Source organism: Trichomycterus rosablanca, chromosome 5 (genome assembly GCF_030014385.1).
Source record: "Trichomycterus rosablanca isolate fTriRos1 chromosome 5, fTriRos1.hap1, whole genome shotgun sequence".
NCBI lineage: Eukaryota > Metazoa > Chordata > Actinopteri > Siluriformes > Trichomycteridae > Trichomycterus > Trichomycterus rosablanca.
Window position 1 is genome coordinate 26014525 of NC_085992.1, and position 23448 is coordinate 26037972.

Consider the following 23448-nt stretch of genomic DNA (forward strand, 5'->3'; position numbering starts at 1 on the left):
CCTCCACCACTTGGCCCAGGGGCTCCACCAGACAGTAGGCATTGCTGTTGCAGCGGCACTACCGAAATCAAGGTTGAAGTGGGCTAGCATATTAGATGACTACCCTGGCATCTTTGCTCCAACTCTTTAATTAAAATCCTCATTATTTTTAATGCAGCTAAATACAAATATGATGCCAGAAATAATAATAAAAATTATATATAATTTAGTTCTTCTGCTCTATCCCATCACAGTGGGTCTGGTACCTGGAATTACTGGGCACACTGCAGTAACACACCCCAGACAGGACATCACTTCATTTCGGGGCCTTGACCCTCCCCCTTTCCTCACATAGCCAATGATGTCTTTATTTTCAGTAACGGCCAATGTCACCACAGGAAATTCTGACCCTGGGCTAGTACAAAATAACGCTCCACCAGTAAAGCATAATTACAATTACAATTATTGTTATTTCCAAATTTCATATTAATGACCAAGGTCAAGCTAATGGTCAAGTGATCAAATAATAATATTGGCTATATAGTGAGTCAAGTCTATCTCTCTCTCTCACACACACACACACATATATATATATACACACACACACACAGTGCAGTTGTGGAAATCTGGAAGCTGCTATCAGTAGGAGTGTCAGCAGCACTGATAGTGAATGTGCAAAACACTACCAAATTATTTCTTTAGCCCAATAAGTTCAAATTTGTCTAGGTACAAGATGAGATGACAATGACAGACACCAGATGGCTGCCACGCTGACAGGCAGGTGAGTCTGAATTGTTAATAGCCTGGCTAGTCATTAACATGTTTACACAGTTTACATAAGGTAAACGCTGGAGAAACTGCACATCACAGGTAGGCAGAATAGCAATGCTAGTGGAGAGCAAGAAAACATAGCAAAAGCAGTCAAATGGAAATAAGAAGTGGGGAGTCAACAACTGGACAGACATCAGGGATATAAAAAGGGGGGGTCTATAATCCCATCAAAACCAAACCACTAGCTTTGAATTATAGGTTATTCTACATACCATCTGCAGAAACAACTAGATGCATGCATACACACACACACTCTCCCAAAAAGTCCAACCATATAAGAAAATCACATGCAGCAACATAGTTAGGTATCCAGGTCTACACATAATGTCAACAGAGGTGAGGTGTTAAATTACACATATTTATATTATTAATTACATTTACTACAATAAGTAAAATAATATTATTTTGGCTATTGAAATTGGAAAACTAACCGAAGACATGGAACCCCAGCACACACGTGTACGTGGCCCAGTCAATGTCCTTACACTCAGAGCGGTTACGAATCAGCTTACAGCCGTTTGGAATGTCCCCTAAAAGAAAAAAAGAAAACATTAAGCAAATAAAAGACAATGAATTAGCATTTTTACACATACAAAAGGTTCTATGATTCCATCTTTGTGACCACAGTTAAAGAAAGAGCCTTTCCTGTTTCAGTGAGAATGTGGACCTAAATACATAAAGTGAGTTCCATAAACAAACAGTGGATCTCCCGAGGCCTGACAGAGCCCTAACATAATCATCAATGCTATGATTTTGGAACAGGATGTCAAACAAGTTTATTCTCGGATGTTCACACACTTTTGGTCATGTGGTCCGTGTATATAGTCTGTTGGGCTTGCACGATCCACAAAGCTTCCTACATATACACTGGTTTTCACACCGTTTACTCCTATTCATTTTAGTTTGTACTAACATGCACTGTATAGGTTACAACAGTTACTGCATTAACACACTGTGTAGTGCACTATGCAGCCAAGTAAAGTCATTTTGATCTACTCTTGGTGGCTATTAGCAGTTGTTCTGCATTTTCTCCCCTTTTTTCTCCCGACTTTCAGTGCGTCCAGTTGCCCGATTGCGTTATGCTTCCTCTCCACTAATACCGGCCCCGGCTTTGATTGAGAAGAACCAAGCTAACCCACGCCCCCTCCGACATGTGGGCAGCAGCCGTATGCATTTGGTCACCCATATCAGATGAGATCAGCTGCGGACCAGCTCTGTGTACAAAGAGACACACCCTGATCCGCACTCTTTCCCCATCTCTGTGCAGGTGTCATCAATCAGCCAGCAGAGGTCGTAGTTGCATCAGTTATGAGAGAGTCCCTATCCGGCTTAACCCACCCGTATCTGAACAACGGACGTTGTTCATGTGGCTGCTCAGCCCAGCTGGCAAGCAGAGCTGAGACTCGATACAATGTATTCGAGATCCCAGCTCTGGTGTGCTAGCGTGTGTTTTTACCGCTGCGCCACCTGAGCCAACTAACGGGTCTTTGGGTTGTGGGGGAAACCAGAGCTCCAAAAGAAAACCCACACAGACACAACATGCAAACTCCAGTCATTTAGACCGAAGAAGCATATGCATATGCAAACCAAGAGGTATGGTTTATAAGGTGTGTCAAATAAACCAATCAATTTTAAATGAAGCTGATTTATGGCAAAGTAAGAAATTAGGTTGAAATTATTTACTAGTTGCAAACACAAGTGCACAGTGGAAGTCCTACATCTCTAACAACCATCTCTAATTTATCGCTCAGTATTGTATTTCCAGTTTATAATCTCTGCCCTCCTTCCGAAGATACCTTTGCATGTTCCTTTGGCCAAAAAATTGTATAAGAACTTGATGGGTTAAAAATGAGTAAACATAATTGGGTGCAACGTTTGTTTAATATTTCAGTGCATCAGGGCATTATACTTATTATTCTCAAAGTTGATGTGTTAGAAGCACTATGGGGAGAAAGCAAGCCGGCGGAGGCAGTGTGATGCTTTGGGCAATGTTCTGCTGGGAAACCTTGGGTCCTGCCATCCATGTGGATGTTACTTTGACACGTACCACCTACCTAAGCATTGTTGCAGACCATGTACATCCTTTCATGGAAACGGTATTCCCTGATGGCAGGATAATGCGCCTTGCCACAAAGCAAAAATGGTTCAGGAATGGTTTGAGGAGCACAACAATGAGTTTGAGATGTTGACTTTGCCTCCAAATTCCCCAGATCTCAATCCAATCGAGCATCTGTGGGATGTGCCGGACAAACAAGTCCGATCCATGGAGGCCCCACCTCGCAACTTACAGGAGTTAAAGGATCTGCTGCTAACATTTTGGTGTCAGACACCACAGCACACCTTCAGGGGTCTAGTGAAGTTCATGCCTTGATGGGTCAGGGCTGTTTTGGCAGCAAAAGGGGGACCAACACTATATTAGAAAGGTGGTCATAATGTTATGCCCGATCAGTGTATATACATAAATAGACTTTTACATGCAAGTTTCCACCACGCAGATCTAGTTCTCTGTGACTACTAGAGTAGCTTTACTGTTAACATTATTATTTATGTTCCACAATGTCGCTTATGGTGGAAACTTAAATTTTAATCAATGAAAGTAATATAAAGTGTCTATTGTTTTATTGCATGTGTGTAACACTAGCTGTGTCTCATTCTGCTATAGCTGTTCACTCACAGTAAAGGATTTCATAGTCTCCTGAGTTGGACATAATGAACTTGTTGTCCGGGGACCAGTCAAGATGTGTAATGTAGCTGGAATGTCCCTATAAAGAAAAAAGAAAACATACAGAGTTAAAGGAGAAGAAACAAACCAGACTTATCGGTCCATGATTTCACAGCAAAAGAGCTAAGTATATTGTATGTGAATATAACAAAAATAAATGATCGGCTTTTAAAGCGGCAGAAGGCCAGATGGTTTACATCCTGCATTTCACTACTTATTTCATCTAATAACCAAAGCTTTTCCTGAATACAATAATGTCAGTTTCTATTGTGTCCACTTAGTAAACATGAGCACTTTAATTATAAAACAAAAGGACCTATTATTTCCTAAACTCGAACACATTTTGGAAAGGAAAGAGCTCTTCCTTAATTCTAATTTGTAATTAAAAAACATTTCATAAAGTCAATTCCAATCCTAGAGATAATCTAGAATTAGGACTTCACTGGAACAAGAAGCTTAACAACTTATTACAAACTAATTATTCCCTATCAACAAATTTGAAACTGAATCATGATAGGTAGTTCTAGTGTTCCCCTAGCCCCAATCAAACTTAAATTCATTCATTAAGCTGCCAGATGGTAAAACCATGATTTATCACCCCAGTAAACCCCAGAGAACACTAAAATCTAGTAGTTATCTTTACCATTTGTGTTTTTGTAATTTTATGGTCAACTACATGACTTTGATAAGCATGCAGAAGTTGTCTGGAATTTGGGAATTTGTAAGCATTTGCAAGTGATTTATTCTTTATTCTTTTCCACTTTACAATAAAGATTACAGTTTTGAAACAGCTTAAAAATTTGTTAAAAAGTGTATTTCTACAATCAAATCAGACTCCAGGTCACAGAACTCTTCATTATGACCCATTCTAGGGCCAGCGTCTGTCTATAGAAATTGTATGGCTGTTGGCTTGAAAAAATGGGTTAAAATAGCCAAACCTTCTATTTAGAAGGGGTGTTTGCATAATTTGCCTTGTAATGTAAATTGACCGACAATGGGGAAAATTAGGGTTACATTTTGTAGCCCTTACTGTGTTCCACCACAAAGCCACAATCTAATTCCTTCCCTAATCCATCCCATAAACCACCCATTCCCCAATCCATCCATCCATCTATTATCCAGTCCATCTATCCTCCAATCTGTTCATCCATCCATTCATGCCTTATCCAATCCATTCATCCATCAATGCATCTATTATCCAATCTCTTCATTCATCCACAATCCAATCCATTAATCTATCCATCAATCCCTCCAATCTGTTCATCCATCCATTCATCTATTATCCAATTAATCCATCCATTATCCAGTGCATCCACCCATCCATTAACCAATCCAATACATCCATTATTCAATCCATCCATCCATCCATCCATCCATCCCTCCAATCTGTTCATCCATCCATCCCTTATCCAATCTGTTCATCCACCATTCATCCATTATCCAATCCATTCCCCAATTTATCCATCCACTATCCAACCCATTCCTCAATTCATCCATCTTTTATCCAATCAATTCATTCATTTATTTCCCGATCCAACCATCCATCCATCCATCCATCCATCCCAAATGTCTGTTAATCTATCCAGTTTACTTGTCTTTTTTACCATTTAAAAAAAATAAATGATCATGCCTAATTACTTAACCAGATGTTTTGAAAGATACTTTTTACATTTTCAGGCTTTGTAATAGCTAATAAACCCATGCCTTTATTTGTCATATATACATATACAGGGGTACAGTACAATAAAATTATTTTCCACATATCCCAGCTCATTTAAAAGCTGGGGTCAGAGCACAGGTTCAGCCATTGTATGTCGCCCCTGGAGCCCAGAGGGTTAAGGGCCACAGGACACAGGATTTAGAATGAGGTCCACATACATACACAAATAATCTGTCCATTCTTCTTACACAAACTTACAGGTGCAAGAACTCATTCACACACTCGCACAGTAGCTGTATCAAATGTGCCACCTTCACATATGCCCATTACCATCATCCTGCAGCCACAAAGCAGCTAGTCATTCTCTGTGTATGTGTGTGAACACAATGTCTTCATTTCCCTTTCGCCTGGGTTGCGTCCACATAACCCCTCCTTTCCCCAGTCCCCACCCTACAGGGCGAGATGGAGTTTATTAGGCAGCTGTTGTGCAGCTGTTCAGGGCCCTTCATGCATACGCTGGACTGGCAGCTGATGTGCGTGCACAGACTCTGCAAGCTGAGCTCGCTTGATGTCTTTCATTCCTAAGACTTCCTGACATGGCCTTTAATTTAGCATTTACATTGTACAGACCCACAGAAACACACAAATACACACACACACCAGTAACTTGAAATTCTTTTTTTTATCAGTTAAAAATGAATAAAAGATAATTTACACTTACCGAGCACATTATTAGGTACACCTACCTGGTATGTACACTTATTGGTTCGTTTATTGGCTACACCGATCATACAAATGAACTTTATGGGTATAATGTGGGTATAATATACCATCTGCTGCTCTGTACACCTTGTTACCCCTTGTATATCATTTGTCAACTGAAAGGGACCCCATAAAACCCCCACTGACCAGATATTGTGGTGGAGCATTCTCAACACTGCACTACACAAGTCACTAATGTGGTAATGATATGATAGTTTATGTCGTACTTGCATGGGCAGTGTTGTTGGGATTTTTTAACACCTCATTTCTGGTCAACAGCATCATGTGATCAGTAATTGGTGTCCACTGATAAAACGCTAGAGGAATATTAACACACATTGTGTCCTTGCACCTGAGTGATAGGCATGTGTTCCTAATAAAGAGGCCAGCCATTTAAACCAAACTGAAAATTCCTAACGACACTGACTCCCAAGTCAAGTCCTTACCACTGTTTTAAATACTTAAGACAGTCAATTAGAATATGCCTGATGAAGGCAGGCACTTGTCAAGTGTCACCTAATGGAGCCCCTTCTCCTCGTATTATTTATTTATAAGGATTTTTAATGTCATGTTTTACACACTTTGGTTACATTCATGACAGAACAGGTAGTTACTGATTACACGAGATTCATCAGTTCACAAGTTTAATGTCAAACACAGTCATGGACAATTTGGTATCTTCAATTCACCTCACTTGCATGGCTTTGGACTGTGGGAGAAAACCAGAGCTCCCAGAGGAAACCCACACAGACATGGGGAGAACATCCACACAGAAAGTACCTGGACTGCTCGACCTGGGGATCGAACCCAGGACCTTCTTGCTGTAAGGTGACAGTGCTACCCACCAAGCCACCGTGCCTCCTCTTGTAAATACTTAAGACAGTCATTTAGAATATGCCTGATGGAGGCAGCCACTTGACAAGTGTCACATAATAAAGCCTCATCTCCTGTAATTAAGTGGGAATGTGTTAACAAAATGGTATGTCCAATTCGACACCTAGCACCTACGGTATGCCACCTGATCGCTGTCCTTCTATTTGGAATTTTTGTTGGATGTTAACATTCGAGCATATTTCCTGGAGCTGTACAGAATGATATACAGGCTACAGTCAGTAATTTCATACCCACAATGTTTGTCTACCTAATAAAGTGCTCGGTTGGTATACATGAGATGATGAGCAAGTGGTGGATATGCTGGTACAAATAAGACAATGGACTTAACATGCCAACTGAAATATACAGTATAAGTACAGTTTATGCTGGATTGTGGCATGAATATTGATGGAAATGGTGCAGGGCCTTAAAATCATTTTGACTGCATGTCTACTAAACCTGCGTTTTGAGTTTTTAACCTGCGGGCTGTTGGTTATTTGCACTCCTAGGCAGAGACAAGGTAAAAAATTGTGGAACTTTATTGAAAGTTGGATTTTCAATACTGATTGACCTCATAAAGAGACTACTCAGCCTGGTGAAGTAACAAAAAATAGCTAATCCGTCGCTCAGGTGGCGCAGCGGTAAAATACGCGAGCACACCAATGCTGACATTTCGAACTCGTTGGTTGAAAACTCAGCTCTGCCATCCGTCTGGGCTGGGAGGCTATATGAACAACGATTGGCTTGTCGTTCATACAGGGAGGGGATCTCATAACTGATGCAAATGTGACCTCTGCAGGCTGACTGTTAGCGTCTGCACAGAGTTGAGGGATAATGGGGATCAGGGTGTGTCTCTCCGTGCACAAAGCTGATCCGCATATGAACTCGCCTTGTGCAGGTGAAAAGATGCAGTCAGCTACTTCAAACGTGTCGGAGGGGGCGTGTGTCAGTTTGCTCTCCTCAATCGAGCGGCAGTCAAGTGCCAGTAGAGAGGAAGCATAATGCAATCGAGTAAAAATTGTACGGGCTAAAAATCAGGAAAATTTATTAAAAAGTAGAGAAAATGCATTAAAAAAAAATAGCTAATCCACATTTTTTCTTGAATTCAGCAAGTTGGTAAGGTAATGTGTTGCATGGAATCAAAGCCAGTATTACCAGGACAGTGAATACTTTTTTCATCTCTGATAAACTAACAAAAAGAACTTCACTATATTTAAGACATGCAATTTGAGACAATGAAATATGGATACCATTTAAAGGGCTGACTTGTTTATTTACTGCTAATCCTCTGAAAATGTCATGACATAAAATTTTGCTTAAATCACCCTCCCTTAGGGAGACCCTCTGAACTCTACAGAATAGCAAAAACAGGGAAGAATAACAGGGAGAACAGAAGCAGGATTCACAGTTCCTCTGTATGTTTCATTCCACTGAGATTTGGAGAAGGTTGTAGCCGGTCCAGTGTCTCGCTCCATAAACACTCACCCCTGCTAAGTCTCTAGTGACCCCTCCAATCCCACTCTGGCGTGGTACAGTGCATGTACAGCAAGAGCCAAAAGTCTGAGACCACTGGCGAAAATGCATTTCTTTATTAAACACAAGATTCTTTTCATTAGGAGTCATATAATCAGCACAATTGGAGTCAAAAGGTTGAATATTTGAAAAGTCTACATGAATTTTAGAACTTCTTAGTACTTGGTGAGCTTACATATGACCATGTGCTTTAAAAAAAAAAAAATAATAAAATTAAAAAAAAAATTGTGTACGGAGAGACACACCCTGAGAGCACTCTTTTCTCATCTCTGTGCAGGCGCCATCAATCAGCCAGCAGAGGTCATGGGAGAGAGACCCCATCCGGCTTAGTCCCACCCATATCTGAACAACAGGCTCATTGTTCATGTGACCGCTCAGCCTAGCCGGCAGCCAGAGCTGAGATTCGATACGATGTATTTGAGATCCCAGCTCTGGTTCCAGTGTGTGTTTTTACTGCTGCACCACCTGAGCGGCCGTAAAACGCATTCTTTCACAGACTGTAACTGGTTGTCAAAGTACTCTTAATTATAATATACAGCATATTATAAGCCTTATTATTACCATGCTGGCAATTTTTGTACTTAATCTATTTGATATTTACTGAAGTAAAATGGCTTTGCTCTTTTCAGTTACGGTGTTTGCTGCAAGGTGTGACTGTCCAGAGGAAATAAACTAAACTGAGAATTGAAATGAGGTTATTAAAGCTCTGCAATTGCTTGCGTGATCCCTCTACTAATAGAAGGTTATGAAAGACTCAAATCATCATTGCTGCACTGTGGCATTTTTCCATTTCCCAAATACCTTAGAGTTGTGATAATGTTCAATTCTGGCAGTATGGTATGTTTGTGCTGGGTAGGAGATGTGAGAGCATTTTAAATAAGCTTAACCATAAACATTATTCCTACACAATAGAATCTGTAGCATTCTATTAACTCACTGTTATTCAGTGTTCTTTTACCTCTACTTAAGAAACTCCTTAGCTGCTTAATCTTTTACTGTTTCACAGGCAGCCCTGCTGGCCCGGTCTGAAACGCTGGCCGGTAAGGGGATTATCCACAGGCCATTGCTACTGGCCCATACCATCAATAAATCAAATGCTGTCTGTGGAAGTGAGTTCTTCCTGTACCTATTAATAGACTGTCTTTCAGTAATTCATTGGGATTTCTGTGGGCAGATGTTAAATTTTTTTTGGATAGATAAAAGTCCTTCTCCCTACTCCTAACAGTTTTTTACCCTAGGAGTTTTATGGGAAATGTCCACAATTAAAATAATTTTCGTAGAATTTCATCAATGGAGCAACTCCTTGCACTAGGATTTTTTTTTAATCAATATGGCCCCTTTCAGGTGTAAGATGCAAGTGCATCTTACACCTGAAAAATATGGATCTGTCATAGACTTTGTTTTGTGTAGATCCCCCATATTAAAGCCCTAACAGCATGAATCTATAGACCTGCCTCGTGTCATCAGTCCAGGCTGGTGACCTATTTACTTTATTTAGTTGTTTTACACCATGCTTAGACTGACATGAGAATAATCTACCCTTGCTGCCAATAATATAACCATGGTCTATCATCCTTGTGTTGTTTTTATATGTTGTTCTTTAAATGCACTTTTTTATACCAATTACTAGTGGTGTGATAGCTGCTTCCAGAATTATAATTTAAACAAAAAAAGGTTTAATGAGCATTACATTTAAGTTTGGTGTATCTTATCGTCCTCCCCAAGCATCACATCTAAATCCAATGAAGTAACTTTGGGATGTTAAGAAATGGAGATTTCAAACATGGATGTGCAGGAGACAAATCTTTAGCAATTGCATGATGCAATTATATTAACATGTACTACATCAAAATAACGTCAAAGTAAAAACCTTCCCAGCCCTATGTGTAATCCATGTTACAAAGAGTTAAGGCTTTTCTAAGAGAAAAGTGGGTTCTATCCAGTATCAGTATGCTGTTCCTAATAAAGTGATTAGTGAGATTGTATAGTGTGAAAATAGTTGACACTGAACATAGGAGAGGAATTAACATAGAAGAGACTTACAGAGCATTTCCCATATCTGCTGTATTTGCGTCCTTTGTCCGACACTGTGTAGAGGTAAATAAAGTTATCATGTGATCCCACTGCCAGCAGTGTGCCATCTGAAAGAGTGGAAGATTAAAAGGAAAACGGCTGGTTAATATCTATACATACAGACATATTGTTATTTTTGCAATGTTTAATATTATCCTAATTCATTAATCAGTGTCAGACATCTTTGGTGTACTGGTAAAATCCAAACTGCTGGTATGTTCTGGGGTCACAAATACAGAAGATGCATGGTGTTACTTGAGCTTAGCCATTTGTGGCACAAAGATCAGTGCACCCTTAGTGCTGGTCCCATGCCCCAGTAAATTAAAGATTTATGTCAAGCCATCTGGCTTAAAACTGTGCCAAGTTAAATGTAGACGACTGATCTGCTATGGTAATCAATAACGGGAGCAAGCAAAATAAAATAATTTATTTATTAATTTATTTATTAATTAATTTGCTGATATCAGAGGTCTGAGTATTTTCCAATTCATACCAGATACTGGGATTCTAACAGTAATTAAGTTGAAGAAGAAGAATGCCTTTATTTGTCATATATACATACATACATGGGGTCAGAGCACAGGGTCAGCCACTGTGCAGTGCCCCTGGAGCAGACAGGGTTAAGGGTCTTGCTCAAGGGCCCAACAGTGGCTGCATAGCTGACAATCTGCTGACTGACAGCCCAAAGCTCTACCCACTATGGCCAGTGATTAAGGTACTGGACTAGTAAGCAGAAGGTTGCCGGTTCAAGCCCTGCCACCACCAAGTTGTCACTGTTGGGTCCCTGAGCAAGGCCCTTAACCCTCAGTTGCTCATTGTGTAAGTCGCTTTGGATAAAAGCGTCTGCTAAATGCTGAAAATATAAATATATAAATATAGGCTACCACTGACCCCAAAGTCGCCAAGTTATGTGATGCATCACAGGTGGAATGTGTTGCTGCTCAAGTGTTACTCCTACTCACAGTCAGTCAGTGACCTCTTTCATAAATGTTCTCATTTGGGAAAAGGTATCTAGTAGGCACCATTTATACACAATTGATCATACCGATTTAAATGTGAGCAAACAGAACACCTGTTTTTAAAGCTTCTTTATTTTGATTAATGTAAGGAAAGAATAATTAACATTCCATAATATAAATTTTTCCATAAAATGGATCACAAGAGTATCAAAAAATAAGCAAGGGCATTTGTCATGATGCTAACATGTCTAAACATGTCTAACATGTAAAACACGATCCTAATAAAGCAATGACAGTCACTCACCAACAGTGTAGCGCATCAGAGACAGCTGCTCATTGCCGTCTGTATGAATGGCCACCAGGTCCCTAGTCTCAGCATCCAAAACATACCACCTGTGCAAACACACAGACACACAAAAAGGGACTGAGTATGTCTCTGAAAGTCAACCAGTATGGTTTACACTTTATATAAATGGTTTATAGTACACGCAAGAGAGAAACATAGAGGGTCACGTACTTCCCTGAATGAGTGCCAATGGCCACTACAGCACCGCTCGGGTGGAAGTCTGCACAGTGACCATGCTCCTGTCAAAAAATCATTACCAAAAATATAAAATACATTTTAATCATCATTAAAGCTGGAAAATACTTAAAATAATACATGCTAACAGGTAATAGGAATAAGAAATAGGACTTAACACTTAAGTTATTAAAAGTACAGTGAATATGCACACTAGAATAGGTTTAAACCATAACCCCATATATAAGTGTTTGACATTAAATTATTTTAAATTAAAAATTAAAAATTAAAACGTATTTCTTTGCATCTGGGACAAAAGGCAAAATCAAGTGTTATTAAAAGGTGTTATTTTAGTAAAAAAAAAGTCTCCTAAGTAGAACTGCTTCAAAGTACAGCTGAAATAAACTACCCTTGCTAATCTTAATAATAATCATTAAAAATAAATAATAATAATAATTATTATAATTTTTTTTATTATTATTATTTACAAAATATTTTAAGGCGTGCATAGGCACTTAAAGTTGATGAAGAGAAATAAAAAGGTTTAAGTTTAGGAGTACTTTGCATTAGCTTCAATTTGTCTGTGTGTAGAACTTACATCCAGCAGTCTGGTCCATTCCAGCGAGTGGTCCGCTGAGTTCCACAGACATACCTGCCTGTCCTGGGCACAGGTGAGGAACAGGTCTTTAAATGGATGTGTTGCCAAACCCCACAGCTCATCCGTGTGTCCCTGCAGAATGAGAAAGACAAGATGGTCACAGTCTTCAGTGTGTGAATATGCAAGAAATAATTACAATACAATACCTACACAATGTCTAGTTGGTTGGTAATAAGCACAATGATGGGTGCTGTTGATTTTAGGTAAAAGAGCAGCATATTGCATGTATAGTATAGAGAGGTAAAGTAAATTTACCAGTATTGACAGTGACTATAATGACTTATTATAGTGGGACGGAATAGCTGACAAAGATAAAACATTCAGCAGGAGTTAGAATTGTTGCCAGAGCGATGTGGAAAATCTCAGACTGAATCAGGGTTTGACACGGCTCTGCTGATACACTGCAGCCTTCATCCTCTACTGAGCAAGCTAATCAGGAAAAGATTGTTTAAGTCATTAATCTGTGCTATGTGAAACGAGCCTGCACATATAAGAGAGGACAGTGGGATTTCCATCCACCTGTTATTAAGCATTTTTTCAATTCTAACAGGAATGCGAAGGCGCTCGGGTTGCATAGACATGATTGGCTATGTCTGAGAGAGGGATGGCTGGAGCATGAGATATATTGGCGCCCTGCACAGGCTGTTCCTGCCTTGCACCCAGAAATAAAATGACATTAAGGACTAGTCAAGTCAAATGTATTTATATAGAGCTTTTTACAATGAACATTGTCTCAAAGCAACTTAACAGAATCCAGGACCAACAGACAAAACACCCCTAAACCTAGACTACCTAAACAGAACAGGTAGAAACATACCAAGAGTCCGAGATGAAAGCCTTACCTGCACCTCCACTTGAAAGCCGTCATTAAAAGTGCCCCTCAGGACAAAGTTGCGTGAAGTACCTATCAGAAACTGCTCACCCTTCCCCTCAGCCACAGCTCGAATGGTTCCATACTGATCTGGAACCTGAAGTAGAAATGAAGGGAAAAAAAGTGTTTTCTTAACGGTTTGTTGACTCTACTACTATCTGCTACTATCTTTTACTATATACACTATATACACAGTCGAGTCACATTATTATGACCACCAGCTAATATCCAGAGTAACCGCCATGTGCAGCACCAGACATCAGCTAGACAGGTTGAGAGTGACTCAATAAGGTCCTGGTAAGTTGTCACATAAGGTATCTGGAGCCATGCTGACTGCAGTGCATCCCACACCTGCTGGAGGGTGTGTGGGGGAGGATCCATAGAGCGAACATGACGATCAAGGTGGTTCCACAGATGCTCAATTGAATTCTGAAGTCTGGGGAATTAGGAAGTCAGGGTAGTACTTGAAAGTCTTGGTCATGCTTTTCCAACCAATGTTGGACATTTCTAGCTGTGTGACACTGTCTTGCTGGAAGATCACATTCAGCCTAGGGAAGACAGTTTTACCCATGGTACTTTTACCCATGAGAGCAACGAGGGATATGTGTGCAGACAGCCTATCACACACCGTATAGACCCACCAAGCCAGCTCACGAAACCTGAATTCCTTCACGTGCTATCGACTGTGTATATATATAATATATACTTTTACTGTATATAGACTATAGCAGAAAAAAGTAGTACAACAAACTGGTATAGATCCACAGGCATTATTATTATTATTCTGGAGTTATGAGTTAATTTAAACTGCAGTGAGGTAAGTCACAGGTATACTATTGATAATAAAAAATAAATACACTTGCAACAAATTTTTATTATCTTTGTTATTATTATTATTATTACTATCATACACTATAATATACACCTGAGTAATTCTACATAATCAAATCAGACACTCCAAATGAACCTACAAAATTATAGTAAAACATATTTAAATGGTATAAACTGCCACTGGCTTAATCTGTCCTTTAAAGAATGTCTAAGGTAAATGTACTTTTCTATACTTTGTTTACAAATCAGCTGACAGATGTGGAACTATCTCAAGCTTTAGAGTCAAGTATTTGATCCCAATGTCTGGAATAAAAAATTTGACAGATCCACCCAGGTATGTGACTTAAATTATGTCTGTTGTGTACATATGACACTGATGGACAAAGCATTGATTAACACTTAATGAAGTCAGAACAATTAGTTGAATTAATAACAAACCACTACACTAGAAATACAGTGATGCGATTATCTTGTTACTGAAAAATCGAGATAAAATTATGCAGATTTAAATACTTTGAATGAACAAAGTGCAACTGTCGTTCATCTAAAAAGCCTACTATCTGCAAATGTTTTGGCCCACCTCTATTTCTCTCTCTGGATTGAGGTTGTGGTCCCATAGGATGATCTTGTGGTCTTTTCCTCCACCGGTCAGCAAGGTGCCATTCCTGAGCTGACACAATGTGAACACGCTGCCATCATGAGCCTTGATCTGACGAGTGATCTGAAACGCTCCTGTAAAACAGATGAGAGATCATTTATCCTGTGGGGTGGCAGCTTGTGTACAGGGTGCCACAGGAGCAACAAAATAACTCAAGCCTGGTTTGTAAAAAGGTAAAGCAAATCTTCTGACCTAAATTCTGTTGAAACCATGGAAGCCTTTAAAGGTGGTTTGCCAAAAGATATGGGCCAAATAGAATATGCTACAAAAAGTTAGATGATTAGTCTGAATCCTCCCCTCCACACATTTTGTTTATGTCCATAAACATCTACATTTTGACAAAGTGTGTAAATGCAAATAGATATATTGTATACACCAGCCCTCTCACAAGTAATACGACTGCCAAGTTGCATTTTTTAAAGGCCAGGTTTATTATTATTACCTTCATAAATTTGCGAGATTTGCTAATCCTATACATAATTTCTTTTCATTTATTGTGTGTTTTTTATTCATTAATAATACAGCTATTCTGCATAAAGTGTTTACATTTACATTTTCAGCATTTAGCAGACGCTTTTATCCAAAGCAACTTACACAATGAGCGGAACACGATGAGCAATTGAGGGTTAAGGGCCTTGCTCAGGGACCCAACAGTGGCAACTTGGTGGTGGCGGGGCTTGAACCGGCAACCTTCTGCTTACTAGTCCAATACCTTAACCACCAAGCTATCACTGGCTCCCAGTGATAATAGTTTACGAATAAACAATAGTTTACGAATAAATACAACAGAATATTAAAGAATATTTAATAATTAACCGTCAGAGATAATTACACCACAATAACAGGCTTATTGTAAAAGGGAATAAAACAATAGTTAAGTAGTAGCAGTAAAGGAAAAGAGGAGTAGATGAAAAGCATGATGATAATGAGAAAACCACACGGCCTAAATCATGGTCTGGAGTGGAGGAAAAAATAGGTGACTGCTCAGAGGATTTCTGGGAATTGGGTGCCATGCATACTTCTCATTGCTAATGCGGTCTGTGCAGCTTGGTGCTAAAGCTTTTATGGGTGTGGGGGAAGAGGGGGGTGTATGTGTGTGTATCTGTATCGTGGACATTCCCCCCATTCACGATATATGTCACAATATAAATGTGTGGACACCCCATGTGATTTTATAACAGGTATATAAACTTAAATACATACAATAAATACTTGTAGCAGAAGTTTAAGGAAGGTTCTGTTCCAGCATGAGCGTGCACCTGTGCCCAGAGATAGGTCCATACAGACATGGTTCGATGAGTTTGGTATGGAGGAATTTTACTGGCTGAAATTTACCTTTGGGATAAACTGGAATGTCAACAGTAGTCTGGCCTTATAGTCCAACATCAGTGCTTGACTTTACTTAGGATATTGTGACTGAATGGACTTGTTTTAAAAGCAAGGAGGGGGCAACTCCTTTAAAATAGAATGGAGGAGCTTAGGTGGCGCAGCAGTAAAACCCGCTAGCACACCTGAGCTAACATTTCAAACTTGCCAGTTTGAAACTCAGCTCTGCCATCCGGCTGGGCACCTGCATTAACAACGATTGGCTGTTGTTTATAGAGGGATAGAGCAATTATGACCTCTGCTGGCTGATTGATGGCGCCTGCACAAGGTCGAGAAATAAGGCGTTGATCAGGGTGAGGCTCTCTGTACACAAAGCTGATCCGCATATGAACTCGTCTCATGCAGGTGAAAAGATGCACTTGGCTACTGCACATGTGTCAAATGGGGTGTGTGTCAGTCTCGCTCTCCTCAATCAGGACGGGGATTAGAATTAGTAAAGAGAAAGAAAAATGCAATTGGATACACTACAAATTGGGAAAAGGAGAACTAAAACACACACACACACACACACACACACACACACACATACACACACATACACATACACACACACACACTGGGACAGCTGCCTTGAGGAAGGATGTGAAGTAGACAGTGGATGATCTAGGACACCTGATCATGAACAATGTCTGTAAGTGAATCAATAGTGCTGCAGTGTGTCCTGACAACAAATCAGCCCATACAAAGTGCTGACACATCTGTAGCCTTAATACACATACCATAACTATATAACTGGCACCAAACTGATAACATGCTACTGATAACTAATCATGGAAAGCTCTAATGTACATATACTTATAAGGGACATGAACTTATAATTTACAGGGCAGCTGTAGCCTAGTGGTTAAGGTACTTGACCAGTAACCAGAAGGTTGCCGGTTTAAGCCCCACCATTGGCAGGTTGCCACTGTTGGGCCATTGAGCAAGGCCCTTAACCCTCAATTGCATAGATTGTATATTGTAAGTCACTTTGGATAAAAGCACCTGCTACATGCTGAAAATGTGAATGTAAAATGAACTCTATATGGCCAAAAGTATGTAAACAACCCACTTACTTATTGAATTCAGGTGTTTCAGCCACGCCTATTGCTAACAAGTGTATAAAATCAGTTATATTAAATAAATAATGCTTCCAACTTTGCAGCATCAGTTTGGCAAAGGCCTTTCCTAGTTTTAGCATGACAGGGAGAGAAAAATCTAGTGTACACCTGGGCATTGTACGGGCCTGGGTCACATCCGGCCTGTTTGGTGTCTCTGACTGGACCACATCAGTGGTAATTAGAAATCAGATGTAAATAAGTGTACATCATACATGCAGTACAATAGCATTGTTTTTATTTTAAATTTGTACATTCGCAAGTGTGTGCGAGTGTACCCAGCTTCACCGTAACATGTTGGCGAATCGAATTGTGCGTGCAACTGATACAAAATGTATGACTTTTTAACAAGACATGGACGTCTAAGTGTTTATTTATTTAATTCAGATGTAAAGCTGTGTGTTTAGATCGCTGTGTTCGAGGATTACAATTTAAATCGCTATTATGGTACTAAACACAGAGAAAGACAAGAACTTGTGCGATGCAGAGGGTGGCACGGTGGCTAAGTGGGTAGCACTGTCTCCTCACAGCAAGAAGGGCCTGGGTTCGATCCCCAGGTGGGGCAGTCATGCAAGTAAGGTGAATTGAAGACACTAAATTGACCATGACTGTGTTCGATATATACCTTGAGAGGTGATAAACGTGTGATGAGTAACTACCGTTCCTGTCATGAATGTAACCAAAGTGTAAAACATGATGTTAAAATCCTAATAAACAAACAACAAACAAACAATGCAGAGCATCACATCTGAACGGCTAAAGCAACAGGGATTTACACATTCAGGACTGGAGCAGTCAAGACCAGCGTTGTGATATCTAGAAACAATATCCAACAAGAACAAAGGACTGAAAAACAGCAAATTAGGTAATCGGACTCCAAACAAAATAGCAGTAACACTTTGTGTAAAGTTTAAAACCTGCACATTTAAAAAAACAGGTTTTAAAATTTAAAACATGCATATTTTGTTTGAAACTGTTTTTGTGAAAGTTGATTAGATAGTAAAATTATGTTGATGTTTTTACTTTGACTGCTTCTAATTTTTATTGTCTAACTGGAACATCTACGCTTAACAGTAACAGTTTATTTAAAACATAAAATTCACTGTCTTTATACAAAGATAAAATTAATATTGAGCAAAACTAAGATCAGCCTATTGGTCTGACCCTCTACAACAGTCCCAGTTTCACATGTGGCCCCTTGCAAAATTTAATTGCCCACCCCTGGTCTAGTGCAAAGGAACTCTAATGGCCTGCACATTCTAATATCAAATAAAATGGTCAATTCAGTTATTTATTTATATAAATGTGCTTGTTTTTACTGCACACACACACAGTCAATCACAAGACAAGACAAAAAACAGATAATACTTCAGGGTTCGTGATCGATATCTCTCAATCAAAGTGCAGATCGAACACTCGATCTGTAGGGGGCACTGTGCAATAAAGTGCAACATCCTGCAGTGCAGGGGCTACATCAAGGCATGATTAATGCTTAAAAGCTGGCAGTAGTCCACACTCCAGCTCTGTGGATCCAGTTCCGCAGCATGCCTCTAAAAACTATTAACACTTCAACTAGAGAATGAGACCTGCAAACACAATCACACCCAAATAGAATCACATTCGTTTTCTTTCTCTCTTTCACACAGACAAACACGCAATCATGAAACCACTCATTTTCTCCTGTGCATACACTCGAGGGAAAATAACTCAGGGTGCTCTTTGGGCTTTTCTTTGTATTTCCCAGACAGATCATGAATGGGAATTGGTGTTTAAAAGCAAAAGAATGTGAGCAAATGAGTAAGAGGTAAAAGACAAAACAGCTCTCACCTTTGGGTCCTTTCCCAGGAGGTGGATCCGCTGTGCTGCGGGTCCAGATCAGCAGGACGCCTCCCGAATCTCCGGTCAGGATGTCTCCATTATTAAGGAAGGCCAGACACTGCACAAATTTGGGCTTTTCGTATTTCTAAAAGACACATGCACAGATATCACAGTGTTAGAACATCTGTATAACAGTGATGTGGTGTATGTCTTTAATACTTTTGTTGCTGGCATCTGAAATGTGTTTGCTGCTGGCATTACTGGGCTGGGCATTACATACATACATGTACATACATTCGTACATACATACACATACATATACACATACATTTACATTCATACATGCATACATACATACATACATACATACGTACACACATACCATACATATACACAAACATTTACATGCATACATACGTACATACATACACATACATTTACATACATACATACATACATTTTTGGCATTTAGCAGACTCTTATCCAAAGCGACTTAAAGTACTGTGACAGTATACAGTCTAAGCAATTGAGGGTTACAGGCCTTGCTCAAGGACCCAACAGCAGCAACCTGACAGTGGTGGGGCTTGAACCAGCAACCTTCTGATTACTAATCCAGTACCTTAACCACTAGGCTACAACGTCCCATATAAATACATATACATACATACTGTTCATACATATACATAATACATACATTATTTTAAATTATTATTATATTTTTTCCAGGCTGCTTTCATACTTAGGAATCATCGACACAGTGGATTTGGTCTGCAAAGTTTTACGGCATATGTCCATCCTAATGCAACCTTCCAATTTTTTCATCCGGGCTTGGGACCAGCACTTCCAATAGTAAGGCTGTTCCACCTAACTGTACTTTCTGCTGTTGCAGTTGCTGGCCGCTTCTTTTCTGCCAGAGGTGAAGTCTTACAGAGAGTCGTATTGCAGCAGCAACAGTGAACCCCAGTGATATCAGAGCTAAGATCTGCCACCCAAATACCGTACTTGCAGTTTGGGAAAATAAATAAAGATACAATCAATGTTCTGTTGTTTTAAACAAGTGACGAAGTAAACTTGTCATCAATGCATACCGGCCTGGTATGGACTGCCTGGGAACAGCTATAAACCTCCTTCTGTTGTACAAAACTAAAAACATTACAGATGTTTACCAGCACTTTATTGCAGGTGGTTCTCAAAAGCTGTTTGATAAAGCATTAACCAGGTTAAACATTTAAACACTATGGCTTTTAGTTTAAAACATCGATCACTGAGCTTCCAGTAAAGTAAACTTAAGCACAAATTGCACTGTTAATAACAGCATGTAATTGCATTGATATGGTAGAATTCAGTCCATATTCATGCCTAAACATGTGCAAGCCCATACTTATGCAATTTAAAAGGTTCCCCTATTAGTGGATGAGTCACTCCAAAAGTATATCATTCTGTTTATGTATTTGTCATGGTTCAGTGTGTGCACGTGTGTGTTTGTATGTGAGTGTTTTTACCCCAAAGATGCCCTGCTTGCGAGCCAGGGAGTTGCCACTCCATGTCCAGAAAAAGATGTGCGACTTTCCACAGGTGACAATGGTGTTGGGGTCTGTTGGGTGAAACTCAACCGCCAATACCACCTCATTGGTTGTCTAAAAACAAAAAACAAAAATCATTTGAAACAGAAAGATTGACATTAATTACAGCTAGGGCCAGTTTACATTTTTATAATCATAGTAACCACATTAAAAGTACACATACCACGATTCAATAACCAGCATGAGCTAGACCTACCATATTAATGCTCTGTAGACTTTGTCACCACACTGTATCCCACTGATTTACCAGAATTTACTTGGGTGGTGGACCACCTGTAATGACACTATGATAGCAGGGACATGGTAGCGTGTTGTACTGGTATTGGTGTATTAGGTGACGCAGTATATCTAGGACTTTGAAGGACTGTTTACATTTACTGGCCACTTTATTTAGACCCACATACCATGTTAGAATGCAAATATCATTCTCTAGGCTTTTATGAGTGGACAGTATTTGATTGGTACCGGGACTACACAAACTATCATGACATTACCATGTCATTGAAGTGCTAAAAATGGCCCACCACCCAAATACTATCTGGTTTGTGGGGGTCCAACTCAACCAATAGATGGGGAAAAGAAAGGTGACAAAGTGCACAAAGAAACAGATGATAAATAAATATAATAAAAGGCACTGGGCCCAAAAGGGGTCTACATAATGAATTATGCATCTTGACGAGCCAAAACATTAGGGCCCCTATTTAAAAAGTGTGCATGGCAATGCCATTATAACAGTTGTGCATATGATTGTCATTGATATATGTTGGGCTGATGGTAGCTACTCGCATTGCAAAATGTTGAATTCAGCACATATGATAAGGCATAAAGACTTCAGTAACTCTGATAAGGGCCAAACAATTATAACCAGACAACTGGGCTGAAGTATCTCCAAAATAATAAGGAGTGCTCACAGGCATCCATGGTGAGACCACAAACCGCTGACAGGCTGTTGGGCGACCAAGACTCAAATATGTCAGAGGACATGAATGCTATGGCATCTTGGACAGACCAACAGAAGGACTATTCTGCTACAAATTGCAGTGCATTTTATCATATTCTTGATAAGGTAAATGTGTCGCAACACAGTGCATCAAATCCTTTTGTGCATGAAGTTACATGCCAGTCAAAGTGCCCTTGCCAACTTCTATCCACTGTCAATTGATTTATTTATTAGGATTTTTACGTCATGTTTTACATATTTTGGTTACATTCATGACAGGACAGGTAATTACTCATCACAAATGATTCATCAGTTCACAAGTTTTAATGTCGAACACAGTCATGAACAAATTAGTATCTCCAATCACCTCACTTGCATGTCTTTGGACTGTGGGAAATAACTGGAGCTCCCGCAGGAAACCCATGCAGACACAGGGAGAACATGCAAACTCCACACAGAAAGGACCCAGACCACCCCACCTGGGGATTAAACCCAGGACCTTCTTGCTGTGAGGCGACAGTGCTAACCACTTAGCCAACATGCCGCATCTGTCCATCGTCAAAAGCCCAAGAAATGGGCACATAGATATCGGAACTAGACACAGAAGCAAGAGAAGAAGGTTGACTGGTCTGACAACACACCTTCGGGGTCTTGTGGAGTCCATGCCTCGACGGGTCAGGGCTGTTTTGGCAGCAAAAGGGGGACCAACACAATATTACGAAGGTGGTCATAAATGTTATGCCTAATTGGCGTATGTATGATGTGCACAACATTAATTATATTATTTTAGCTTGTCAAGAGCTTTCACAATGGTTTCTCAGCGAGGGTTGTTTTGGGAAGGGGGGGTGCAAGTTCATGGTCGGCACACGGAAGGGGGTGCATGTCCAAAAAGGTTGTAAATAATAGTTTTCAACTACCATGATACCCCTTTCAGACAGCACCATGGAAAGTGAGATAAACATAATGGGATGAGGTTGAATAGGTAGAAGAAATAGTATCAGTATCAGTAAATGAGTAGATCAGGGAAAGAGAAAGGAACTGAATAAAAAGCACACAAATAAAGACTAAAAGAACAAAACGTTTTAAGGAAAAGTTACAGGAACAGGAAGGCATTCAAAAAAAAAAAAGGGGGAAAAAAACTTTGTCGGAGGGAAAGAAAATATTCGAGGGAAAGTTGAGCAGTAGCCTCAGGGTGAAGGATATTAATACGCTCTATTGCACCATACCTTAATCTCAGCAACTTTTGACTTCTTCTGCACATCCCATACAGTCAGCATGTGTTCATTAGAGTCATCAATCACACTGAGGTGAGTTCCTGAGTCCTAAAACATCAAAGAAGCAAAAAGAAAAGTTTAAATCATCAATACAGGTTAAACAGATTCAGAATAAAATGTAATCAAATCTGAAAGTCAAAAAGAATACTGATGTAAGTTATTCTGTTGGAGAGCCAGAGATGTTCCGAAAGATAGATACACAGATGGGAAATAAGTTGAAGGAAGAATCCAAGTACACTGTGTTGGTAAGGTGTTGGGCTTCCATATGGCATTAATGAGAACTGTATGGAACTGAAGGAACACTTTTTATTAAAGACACTTACTCAAATGGAGTTCATGATGGCACAGCTAAGCACCAACTCGGATTAAAAACCTTCAACTGGTTTGGGATGTGATGAGTGAAAAGTTAGAGCATACAGT

The 23448-nt window shown here is 39.7% G+C and overlaps 1 protein-coding gene across 4 annotated transcripts in view; it reads right to left on the reverse strand.

The window, feature by feature from the left end:
- The window catches only part of LOC134315019 (echinoderm microtubule-associated protein-like 4), a 135363-nt gene that overhangs the window by 4627 nt on the left and 107288 nt on the right, over positions 1–23448 (reverse strand). For all 4 annotated transcript variants that reach the window (XM_062995918.1, XM_062995917.1, XM_062995916.1 and 1 more), the window contains 11 exons: positions 22981–23076; positions 20734–20868; positions 19241–19376; positions 14853–15004; positions 13413–13538; positions 12511–12642; positions 11910–11977; positions 11697–11785; positions 10404–10501; positions 3485–3572; positions 1242–1340 (listed from right to left, as the gene is read on the reverse strand). In XM_062995918.1, the coding sequence (XP_062851988.1) occupies positions 1242–1340; positions 3485–3572; positions 10404–10501; positions 11697–11785; positions 11910–11977; positions 12511–12642; positions 13413–13538; positions 14853–15004; positions 19241–19376; positions 20734–20868; positions 22981–23076 (1219 nt within the window). The remainder of the gene's footprint in view (positions 1–1241; positions 1341–3484; positions 3573–10403; positions 10502–11696; positions 11786–11909; positions 11978–12510; positions 12643–13412; positions 13539–14852; positions 15005–19240; positions 19377–20733; positions 20869–22980; positions 23077–23448) is intronic.